We start from the raw sequence: 12,500 nt of genomic DNA, 5'->3' as shown, positions 1-12,500 counted from the left end.
GTGTTTGTGTGTGTCTGTGTGTCTGTGTGTGTGTGTGTGTGTGTATCTGTCTGTCTGTCTGTCTGTCTGTGTCTGCCTGTCTGTCTGTCTGTCTAACAGCTTTTTAAATAAACGATGACACAACATAAATTTTATAATAAATACAAAAATAATAATCCATGACATCACATAGTCGGACTGCTAGGTAGATGGACTGCTGTCATGTCACCAGGGAAGTGTGCCTGCTCTATAAACTCTATTTCTATGTCTGATCTGGGTCCAAAGACGGGGTAGTCACACACACACACACACACACACACACACACACACACACACACACACACACACACACACACACACACACACAGTGCCAGGAGCAGACCCCGTCACAGCTCTGATAAGGTAAGACTCCACACCAACGGTTCTCAGTTCAATCCTATAAACTTCATTTATAAATGATGTATTATCATTGTTTTGAGTATTGTGTTGCCAGTAACCGTTTTCTGGGGGTTTTGCGTTGGAGCCTGAAATTTAAAAGCTTTTAAATGACATCTTTCACTTTCTAAATGAGTGTTTTTTGTTCACATTTTTTTAAAACACATTTTTAATTTTAAATGAGGATGCTTTGTGTTAATAAGTATGTGAACCGGTGAGTCAGGCCTTGTTGAAAGCTCATTTGTATGCAATTACAGCTGTGAGACTTTTCAGACAAGACAATATTGCGCACCAGACTAGACAATATTCACCTGTTCTTCTTGGTGAAGAGCTTTATCAAGTTTGTTGGGGGTCATTGATGGACAGTCAGTAGTCTTTAAGTTTCCCCTATGATGTTCAACCTGGTTTCTGATGTTCAACCTGGTTTCTGATGTTCAACCTGGTTTATGATGTTCAACCTGGTTTATGTTCTAACTGTCAACAGGACTCTCATGGTCACTCACTCTCTTCATGTGCAGCTTTGGACTTGTTTCCAACTGAAGAGTGAACCTAGTCACCTGACTAGGGAGACTAGGGGTCACCTGACTAGAGAGACTAGAGGTCACCTGACTAGGGAGACTAGGGGTCACCTGACTAGAGGTCACCTGACTACAGATCACCTGACTACAGGTCACCTGACTAGGGGTCACCTGACTACAGGTCACCTGACTAGAGGGACTACAGGTCACCTGACTAGAGGGACTACAGGTCACCTGACTACAGATCACCTGACTACAGATCACCTGACTACAGGTCACCTGACTAGAGGTCACCTGACTAGAGGTCACCTGACTACAGATCACCTGACTAGAGGTCACCTGACTAGAGGGACTACAGGTCACCTGACTACAGGTCACCTGACTACAGGTCACCTGACTAGAGGGACTAGAGGTCGCCTGAGTATAGGTCATCTGACTAGAGGTAACCATGGTAACCATGTCTCCGGAGGTCACCTGACACGCCTCTCTGCTCTCCGCAGGTAACCATGGTAACCATGTCCCTTGCTGCAGCTCTCCCTCTGTGGGTGGGCGTGTCTCTCTCGTTGGCCCCTCCCTCTCTGGGGTTCTCCCGGGGTGCAAGCCCCTCCTCCTGCCAGGAAATGAGTCCCGGTCACATCCGCGCTCAGCCCCAGGATCCGCAACACAGCCACATCACGCTGCGGACCTCCGCCACCTCATACCTGCCTGGGGACACGGTGACAGGTACGCCCTGGGTCCTGGTTCCTTGCTTCCTCTCCTCGTCTTCTCTCTCCTCGTCTCCTCGTCTCCTCTCCCCTCCTCCTTTGTCCCCTCCTCCTCTCTCTCCTCCTCCTCTCTCCCCCCTCCTCCTCTCCCCTCCTCCTCTCTCCTCCCACCTCCTCTCTCCTCTCTTCTTTCTCTTTCTGGTAATTGGAATCTGATTCTCCCGTGTGGGATGACGTGTGCTAACTCGCTGAGCTAAAGCCTCGAGCTGGAGGAGGCCATGCATGTCTCTGGGTTTCAGACACGGCTACTGTGATCTCTGAACCGCCTCCGCTACACGACAAGATCAGAACTGATAGGGGTCTGTCTGTCTGCCTGTCACACACAGCCATACACACACAGCCATACACAGCCACACGCACACACGCACGCGCACACGCACACGCACACGCACACACACACACACACACACACACACACACAGTGTCTATAAACTCTATTTCTATGTCTGGAGGAGAAACCATGTCTCTGTCTCCATAGTGACTGTGAGGAGCTCACGAGACTTCATGGGCTTCCTGCTGCAGGCCCGTCCCCCGGCGGGGGGGGGCAGGGGGGGCAGGGTGGGCGGGGCCTGGACCCTCCGCCCCCCCGGGACGCACGCACTGCGCTGCCCAGGCGGAGACGAGGCCGTCACACACTCCGACAAGCTGCTGAAGAGGAACCTGTCCTTCATATGGAGGGCGCCCGACCAACCGCTGGGGGACGTCTGCTTCTGGTGAGGGGAGGGGGGGGGGGAGGGGGAAGGAGGAGGGGAGGAGGAGGGGGGGGAGGAGGAGAGTGGGGGGGGGGGGAGAGTGGGGGGGGGGGAGATGGGGAGAGGGGGGGAGGGGGGGGGGAGTGCGGGGGAGAGGGGGGGGGCGTAATTTATTACAGATAATTCCTTGAGATAACTCCTTCTCCCTCCTCCCCCTCCTCTCCACCCTCATCATCCCCCTTTTCTCTCTCTCAGTATCACAGTGGTTCAGTCCTACTTTGTGTACTGGGCTGGGATCGAGTCGGCCGTGGTGCATGCTGGGAGCCGTAGTTTCCTGGCTGCGGGCAATGCCACTGTAGAGGATGGAGGGAGCAGGCTCTCTGAACTACAGGAAGTGGAGGCCACAGTTACCTCAGGTAATCAGACACTAGTTCACTTTTATCACATTTCTATAGGATATTATAGTATTCCTCTAGGATATTATACTACTTCTATAGGATATTATACTACTTCTATAGTACACTGTAGTAGGCTCATAGTGTTCCCTAATATCTGTCACCTTCTATAATAGTCTTATAGGATTTGTTCTGTAGTGTTCTGTTATATAACTGTTCTACTCTGCATTCATCCAGATCTCTAAAGTGTTCCTCTAGGATTGTTGATAGTAATTAATGTGTTTGTTTCTCCAGTAAAGAACATTTGTGTGTGCGTGTGTATGTGTGTGTGTGTGTGTGTGTGTGTGTGTGTGTGTGTGTGTGTGTGTGTGTGTGTGTGTGTGAGAGAGAGAGTGTGTGAGAGAGCTTGTTTCCCCAGTAAAGAACATTGTGTGTGTGTGTGTGTGTGTGTGTGTGTGTGTGTGTGTGTGTGTGTGTGAGAGAGAGCTTGTTTCTCCAGTAAAGAACATTGTTCAGCTTGTTTGCCTTCTTCCACCTGTTATACAAAGCTGGTGAGAAGGGGGAGGGGTGTGTGTGTGTGTGTGTGTGTGTGTGTGTGTGTGTGTGTGTGTGTGTGTGTGTGTGTGTGTGTGTGTGTGTGTGTGTGTGGGTGGGTGGGTGGGTGTGTGTGTGTGTGTGTGTGTGTGTGTGTGTGTGTGTGTATGGGTGGGTGGGTGGGTGGGTGTGTGTGTGTGTGTGTGTGCGTGTGTGCGTGGGTGCGTGTGTGTGTGTGTGTGTGTGTGCGTGTGTGCGATTGCGTGCAATCTATGTATACCTCTGTGTTGTTTTGACTGCTCACCTGTCTCTCCTGTGTCCTACAGAGCCAACCAACCACACTGGAGTGACAAAGCAGACAGGCAATGAACTAGACAGCCCTTCCGGGCCTCAGGACGCCTCCCGTGCTGCTGAGACCACTAGCCCCCCACCCCCACCTCCCGACTTGCCCCCAGACCCAACACTGGCCCTGTCAACCAACACGCTGCCAACATCTCTTACCCCCAGTGGCAAGCATCCTCCCCCCCTGCCCCAGCCCCTAACCAGCCCAGGGCATCAACCCCAGCCCCTAACCAGCCCAGGGCCCCAGCCCCTAACCAGCCCAGGGCCCCAGCCCCTAACCAGCCCAGGGCCCCAGCCCCTAACCAGCCCAGGGCCCCAGCCCCTAACCAGCCTAGGGCATCAACCCCAGCCCCTAACCAGCCCAGGGTCCCAGCCCCAGCCCCTAACCAGCCCAGGGCCCCAGCCCCTAACCAGCCCAGTGCCCCAGCCCCTAACCCCCAGCCAAGAGCCCTCTCCCCCCCAGCCCCTAACCAGCCCAGGGCCTCAGCCCCTAACCAGCCCAGTGCCCAAGCCCAAATCCCAAGCACCTATAACATCATCAAACCCAACCACAACCAAACACCATTCTCCGCCCCTTCCCATCTCCACCCTCCCCATCTCCACCCTCCCCATCCCCACCCTCCCCATCCCCACCCTCCCCATCCCCACCCTCCCCATCTCCACCCTCCCCATCCCCACCCTCCCCATCTCCACCCCCACTATCTCTACCTCCTCCTCCACCTCCATCTCTCCCTCCACCTCTACCCCCACCCCTACCTCCTTCCCTACCTTCTTCTCCACCCCCATCTCTACCCCCACCTCTACCTCTACCTCTACCCCCACCCCCACCTCTACCTTCTTCTCCACCTCCACCTCCACCTCCACCACTACCCCCATCTCTACCTCCACCTCTACCCCCACCTCCACCTCTACCTCCACCCCCACCTCCACCTCCACCTCCACCACTATCCCCACCTCCACCTCTACCCCCACCTCTACCTCTACCTCTACCCCCACCTCTACCTTCTTCTCCACCTCCACCCCCACCTCCACCACTACCCCCATCTCTATCTCCACCTCCACCTCCACCTCTACCTCCACCCCCACCTCCACCTCCACCACTATCCCCACCTCTACCTCTACCCCCACCTCTACCTTCTTCTCCACCTCCACCTCCACCTCCACCTCTCCCTCCACCTCTACCCCCACCTCTACCTCCACCTCTACCACTACCCCCACCTCCACCCCCACCTCTACCTCCACCTCTCCCTCCACCTCCTTCTCCACCTCCTTCTCCACCCCCATCTCTTCCTCCACACCTTCCCCTGTTCCCCTCTCTTCCCCTACCTCTATTCCCCCCGCCCCACCTATCTCTATCTCTCCCTCCACCCCTCCTCCCATCTCTTCCTCCCCCCACCCCAAGCCCTCTCCTGCCCCCCTGCGTTCCCCCTCTGACCCCCTCACCCTGCCTGCCCCCCTACCCCCCGACAAGCCAACTCCAGGTCAAAGTCTCCGTGTCCACCATTCCCGGGGACCCCTCTACCCCAGGCCCACGCTGAAGGCTGGAGCTCCAGGAAGGGAGGGGGACCTCCCGGGCATCGTGCCCAGGCAGAGTGCATCGGAGCTGGGTGTGCTGCTGGGCTGCTCTGCGGGGCTGGGGATGGTGCTCGCCGTGGGGCTGAGGTACATGTACGCTCAGTACTGCGGGAAACGCACAGAGGTCACGCTGAACGCCCGGCACCACAGAGGTCGCGACCCAGACCGCGGGGTCATCCATGTACAGGAGGGGGGAGACCTGGTCAGGGTCACGAGGATCAGAGAGAACAGCTTTGTTCTGTTGGCTGAGTATAACCTCCTGACGCCACCCGGGAACTGACTCTCTCTCTCTCTCTCATACACACACACACACACATCACCCGGGAACTGACACGCACACACACACCCACACCACCCGGGATCTCTCTCTCTCTCTCTCTCACACACACACGATTCGTAGAGTGTATGTTACCACAAGAGTTACACAACAGCTTGGAAGTCTTGCTGCATCATTCCTCATATGTTTTTGACATATATATGTATATATATAGATAGATACATATGATATATACATTATAGACAGATTTATATCTCTGGAATAAAATGATCCTACAAACTGAAACAATGTCATGGTGTTTGGTGTATGTGTATGTTCAATGCGGCTGTCATTACAACCGACCACCACAAGAGGGGGACCTCACAGAAGACAGAAGCCCAGTACCGTATTAAACGCTGTCTTTATTCATACAAAAGAGTAGAAAAGTCCCAACACCGCCCCTCTAAAACACCCTCTGATTGGAGAAGCCACAGTCATTGGTCCTGCTTATGATACATTCTTTGTTTTGGTAACAGCAAAAGAAACATTAGAAAATAAAATAATAATCATAATCATAATCATAGCATTTTCACGGCACCCTAGTCCTGCTGATCTGGGAACAGTTTCCAGAAGCTTAGCAGCTGAAGCACTCTTCCTCGGGACCAACACGGTTCTTCATTTAACACACGCTGTTCTTTCACACGCAGGAGATTGACCTGCAAACATTGATTTTACAACTGTAACTCTCTCCTGGCTTTGTGACAGCGTTGTCAGGGGAGAAATGAAGTTGTACCCAAGCGAGAGAGAATGAGAGAGAGAATGAGAGAGAATGAGAGAGAGAATGAGAGAGAATGAGAGAGAGACAGAAAGAAAAGAAAAATTCCCAGTCTGTCCAGAATCAGAGGTGATGGGTGCCGTGTATTATAACCCCTCCCCCCCCCCCCTCCCCGTGGCCATCAGTAGTACTTCCTGTCCCTCACAGGAAGTTGACAACACAACACACTCCGTCTGGATACAAAAATAGACCTACCCTTCTATGTGTATACAAAAGTAAACTACGGAATCATACGAGCTTCGTCATAGCGACGGTTGTAAGGAGCCGGACTTCTTGTGAGCCTTGCCCCGAGGTCCCTGTGGTTGTGATAAGGCACTTGGGCTTCTGTATCCCTCCGCCAGTGGTGAGGCAGAGGTTAGTCCCCTCCGTCACAGTTTGTAAGATCAGATCACTCCTCCTCTTCAGACTGGCTGGAGGCTGGGCATCTTCACAGCCTGGGAGGAGAGACACACACACACACACACACACACACACACACACACACACGTTATGTTAGCATAGCTAATGCTGAACAAGATACTTTATGAAACATTTAATCCTGCAGCCCCCTACCCCAGTGATGTCACCCCCATCGTGATGCCCCCGCCCCCCAACCTCCCCCCCCCCCCCGCGACAGTTCACCAGTGATTCCTGTGGTCATTAGAATGTTCTGCTAACAAGAATTTACAGAATTAACACCAATTAAGACGGTCCTCAATAACAAGATTGGTCTCAGCACAGCAACACAGACCCACTTCTGATGCTCCTGTACTCACACAGGCGTCCTGGCAGAGCTGGAATGCGGCCCTATTTCAATAAGAGACTAGGCTGTGAGGAGAGAAGGGAGGGTTGGGTTACAGAGTGTTGGAATGCGGCCCTATTTCAATAAGAGACTAGGCTGTGAGGAGAGAAGGGAGGGTTGGGTTAGAGAGTGTTGGAATGCGGCCCTATTTCAATAAGAGACTAGGCTGTGAGAGGAGAGAAGGGAGGGTTGGGTTAGAGAGTGTTGGAATGCGGCCCTATTTCAATAAGAGGCTAGGCTGTGAGAGGAGAGAAGGGAGGGTTGGGTTAGAGAGTGTTGGAATGCGGCCCTATTTCAATAAGAGGCTAGGCTGTGAGAGGAGAGAAGGGATGTGGAGGTAGTGTGTGTGTGTGTGTGTGTGTGTGTGTCTGTGAGAGAGACAAAAATGTTTTACTTCATGTGTATGTACACGTGTGTGTGTGTGTGTGTGTGTGTGTGTGTGTGTGTGTGTGTGTGTGTACTTGGACTGGACTTCCTGACCAACAGACAACCACACCTCCTCCACCTTGACCCTGACCACCGGTGTCCCACAGGGCTGTGTGCTGAGCCCTCTCCTCTACTCTCTCTTCACCCATGACTGCGTGCCTGTGCATGGCTCTAACACCATCACCAAGTTCACAGACGACACCACGGCGGTAGGCCTGATCAGTAACAACGACGAGTCGGCCTACAGGGAGGAGGTCCAGCGCCTGGCGGTGTGGTGTGCAGACAACAACCTGGCCCTCAACACCAACAAGACCAAAGAGCTCATTGTGGACTACAGGAAAGCTGGGGGCTGCAGACACACCCCCATCTACATCCATGGGATGGAGGTGGAGCGTGTCTCCAGCTTCAAGTTCCTGGGTGTCCACATCTCCGAGGACCTCTCTTGGACCCTCAACTCCTCCACCCTGGTCAAAAAGGCGCAGCAGCGTCTATATTTCCTGGAGAGACTAAAGAAAGCCCATCTGTCTCCTAGGATCCTGGTCAACTTCTATCGGTGCACCGTCGAGAGCATCACAGTGTGGTACGGCAGCTGCTCTGTCTCCGACCGGAAGGCCCTGCAACGGGTGGTACATCACCGGTGCCCGACTCCCTGCCATCGAGGTCCTGGCGGTGTCTGTGGCATCAGGAGGGACCCCTCTCACCCCAGCCACGGACTGTAGGGACCCCTCTCACCCCAGCCACGGACTGTACTCTGTTACTCTGCTATTCTGCTACTCTGCTACTCTGTTACTCTGCTACTCTGTTACTTTGTTACTCTGCTACTCTGCTACTGTTACTCTGTTACTCTGCTACTCTGTTACTCTGTTACTCTGTTACTTTGTTACTGTTACTCTGTTACTCTGTTACTCTGCTACTGTTATTCTGTTACTCTGTTACTCTGCTACTCTGTTACTGTTACTCTGCTACTCTGCTACTCTGCTACTCTGTTACTCTGTTACTCTGTTACTCTGTTACTGTTACTCTGCTACTCTGTTACTCTGTTACTGTTACTCTGCTACTGTTACTGTTACTCTGTTACTCTGCTACTCTGTTACTGTTACTCTGTTACTGTTACTCTGCTACTCTGTTACTGTTACTCTGCTACTCTGCTACTCTGTTACTCTGCTACTTTGTTACTTTGTTACTCTGCTATTCTGTTACTCTGCTACTCTGCTACTCTGTTACTGTTACTCTGTTACTCTGCTACTTTGTTACTTTGTTACTTTGTTACTCTGTTACTCTGCTACTGTTACTCTGTTACTCTGCTACTGTTACTCTGTTACTCTGCTGAACTGAGAATCCTGGCGGTATCCCGGCCTCCCCTCACTTACTACATTCATTTATTTATACTCACTGTAAGACCTCCTACTGTAAGACCTCCTACTGTAAGACCTCATACTGTAATACTGTAAGACCTCCTACTGTAAGACCTCCTACTGTAAGACCTCATACTGTAATACTGTAAGACCTCCTACTGTAAGACCTCCTACTGTAAGACCTCCTACTGTAATACCTCCTACTGTAAGACCTCCTACTGTAATACTGTAAGACCTCCTACTGTAATACTGTAAGACCTCCTACTGTAAGACCTCCTACTGTAATACTGTAATACCTCCTACTGTAAGACCTCATACTGTAAGACCTCCTACTGTAAGACCTCATACTGTAAGACCTCCTACTGTAATACCTCCTACTGTAATACCTCCTACTGTAATACTGTAAGACCTCCTACTGTAATACCTCATACTGTAAGACCTCCTACTGTAAGACCTCATACTGTAAGACCTCATACTGTAAGACCTCCTACTGTAATACCTCCTACTGTAATACCTCCTACTGTAATACCTCCTACTGTAATACTGTAAGACCTCCTACTGTAATACCTCATACTGTAAGACCTCCTACTGTAAGACCTCCTACTGTAAGACCTCCTACTGTAATACCTCATACTGTAAGACCTCATACTGTAAGACCTCCTACTGTAATACCTCCTACTGTAATACTGTAAGACCTCCTACTGTAATACTGTAAGACCTCCTACTGTAAGACCTCATACTGTAAGACCTCCTACTGTAATACCTCCTACTGTAATACTGTAAGACCTCCTACTGTAATACTGTAAGACCTCCTACTGTAAGACCTCATACTGTAAGACCTCATACTGTAAGACCTCATACTGTAATACTGTAAGACCTCCTACTGTAAGACCTCCTACTGTAATACCTCCTACTGTAATACCTCCTACTGTAATACTGTAATACCTCCTACTGTAATACTGTAAGACCTCCTACTGTAAGACCTCATACTGTAAGACCTCCTACTGTAAGACCTCATACTGTAAGACCTCATACTGTAATACCTCCTACTGTAATACTGTAAGACCTCCTACTGTAATACTGTAAGACCTCCTACTGTAAGACCTCATACTGTAAGACCTCATACTGTAATACCTCCTACTGTAATACTGTAAGACCTCCTACTGTAATACTGTAAGACCTCCTACTGTAAGACCTCATACTGTAAGACCTCATACTGTAAGACCTCATACTGTAAGACCTCCTACTGTAAGACCTCATACTGTAAGACCTCATACTGTAATACCTCCTACTGTAATACTGTAAGACCTCCTACTGTAATACTGTAAGACCTCCTACTGTAAGACCTCATACTGTAAGACCTCATACTGTAATACCTCCTACTGTAATACTGTAAGACCTCCTACTGTAATACTGTAAGACCTCCTACTGTAAGACCTCATACTGTAAGACCTCATACTGTAAGACCTCATACTGTAATACTGTAAGACCTCCTACTGTAAGACCTCCTACTGTAATACCTCCTACTGTAATACCTCCTACTGTAATACTGTAATACCTCCTACTGTAATACTGTAAGACCTCCTACTGTAAGACCTCATACTGTAAGACCTCATACTGTAAGACCTCCTACTGTAATACTGTAAGACCTCCTACTGTAATACTGTAAGACCTCCTACTGTAAGACCTCATACTGTAAGACCTCATACTGTAAGACCTCCTACTGTAATACCTCCTACTGTAATACCTCCTACTGTAATACTGTAAGACCTTCTACTGTAATACTGTAAGACCTCCTACTGTAATACTGTAAGACCTCCTACTGTAAGACCTCATACTGTAAGACCTCATACTGTAAGACCTCATACTGTAATACTGTAAGACCTCCTACTGTAAGACCTCCTACTGTAATACCTCCTACTGTAATACCTCCTACTGTAATACTGTAATACCTCCTACTGTAATACTGTAAGACCTCCTACTGTAAGACCTCATACTGTAAGACCTCATACTGTAAGACCTCCTACTGTAATACTGTAAGACCTCCTACTGTAATACTGTAAGACCTCCTACTGTAAGACCTCCTACTGTAAGACCTCCTACTGTAATACCTCCTACTGTAATACTGTAAGACCTTCTACTGTAATACTGTAAGACCTCCTACTGTAAGACCTCATACTGTAAGACCTCCTACTGTAAGACCTCCTACTGTAAGACCTCATACTGTAAGACCTCCTACTGTAATACTGTAAGACCTCCTACTGTAAGACCTCATACTGTAAGACCTCATACTGTAAGACCTCCTACTGTAATACCTCCTACTGTAATACTGTAAGACCTTCTACTGTAATACTGTAAGACCTCCTACTGTAAGACCTCATACTGTAAGACCTCCTACTGTAATACTGTAATACCTCCTACTGTAATACTGTAAGACCTCCTACTGTAATACTGTAATACCTCCTACTGTAATACTGTAATACCTCATACTGTAAGACCTCCTACTGTAAGACCTCCTACTGTAAGACCTCATACTGTAAGACCTCCTACTGTAATACTGTAATACCTCCTACTGTAATACCTCCTACTGTAATACTGTAAGACCTCCTACTGTAATACTGTAAGACCTCCTACTGTAATACTGTAAGACCTCATACTGTAAGACCTCCTACTGTAAGACCTCCTACTGTAATACTGTAATACCTCCTACTGTAAGACCTCCTACTGTAATACCTCCTACTGTAATACCTCATACTGTAAGACCTCCTACTGTAATACTGTAAGACCTCCTACTGTAATACTGTAATACCTCCTACTGTAAGACCTCCTACTGTAAGACCTCATACTGTAAGACCTCATACTGTAAGACCTCCTACTGTAATACCTCCTACTGTAAGACCTCCTACTGTAAGACCTCCTACTGTAATACCTCCTACTGTAATACTGTAAGACCTCCTACTGTAAGACCTCCTACTGTAAGACCTCCTACTGTAAGACCTCATACTGTAAGACCTCCTACTGTAATACCTCCTACTGTAAGACCTCCTACTGTAAGACCTCCTACTGTAATACTGTAAGACCTCCTACTGTAAGACCTCCTACTGTAATACTGTAATACCTCATACTGTAATACCTCATACTGTAATACTGTAATACCTCCTACTGTAATACCTCCTACTGTAATACTGTAATACCTCCTACTGTAATACCTCCTACTGTAATACCTCCTACTGTAATACCTCCTACTGTAATACCTCATACTGTAATACTGTAATACCTCCTACTGTAATACTGTAATACCTCCTACTGTAATACTGTAATACCTCCTACTGTAATACCTCCTACTGTAATACCTCATACTGTAATACCTCCTACTGTAAGACCTCCTACTGTAAGACCTCCTACTGTAAGACCTCCTACTGTAATACCTCATACTGTAATACCTCCTACTGTAAGACCTCCTACTGTAATACCTCCTACTGTAATACCTCATACTGTAATACCTCCTACTGTAAGACCTCCTACTGTAAGACCTCCTACTGTAATACTGTAATACCTCCTACTGTAAGACCTCCTACTGTAATACTGTAAGACCTCCTACTGTAATACCTCC

General features: G+C 49.2%; 2 protein-coding genes across 4 annotated transcripts in view; one reads left to right on the top strand and one right to left on the bottom strand.

The window, feature by feature from the left end:
- Nucleotides 1–1,438: 1,438 nt before the first annotated feature.
- Nucleotides 1,439–5,514, top strand: reeld1 (reeler domain containing 1; the record flags this gene model as incomplete). Its single annotated transcript, XM_083680518.1, has 5 exons — nucleotides 1,439–1,655; nucleotides 2,175–2,409; nucleotides 2,644–2,804; nucleotides 3,644–3,788; nucleotides 5,187–5,514. 5 exons carry the CDS (start codon nucleotides 1,439–1,441, stop codon nucleotides 5,512–5,514), a joined length of 1,086 nt encoding a protein of 361 aa, XP_083536644.1.
- Nucleotides 5,515–5,894: 380 nt separating this feature from the next.
- The window catches only part of slc10a7 (solute carrier family 10 member 7), a 14,127-nt gene continuing 7,521 nt past the window's right edge, over nucleotides 5,895–12,500 (bottom strand). Inside the window, exons 12-13 of one of the 3 annotated variants that reach the window (XM_083684565.1) lie at nucleotides 7,081–7,132; nucleotides 5,895–6,759 (exon numbers count right to left, since the gene is read on the bottom strand). In XM_083684565.1, coding sequence (XP_083540691.1) covers nucleotides 7,112–7,132 — 21 coding nt within the window. In that variant the 3' untranslated portion in view covers nucleotides 5,895–6,759; nucleotides 7,081–7,111. Of the gene's footprint in view, nucleotides 6,760–7,080; nucleotides 7,133–7,154; nucleotides 7,273–12,500 lie in introns of those variants that run through there. The other 2 variants (XM_083684564.1, XM_083684566.1) reach the window with 2 other exon arrangements.

Source organism: Argentina silus (assembly GCF_951799395.1).
Source record: "Argentina silus genome assembly, chromosome: 1".
NCBI lineage: Eukaryota > Metazoa > Chordata > Actinopteri > Argentiniformes > Argentinidae > Argentina > Argentina silus.
The sequence above is the reverse complement of the archived record's forward strand: the minus strand, read 5'-3'. Positions and strand labels throughout refer to the sequence as shown.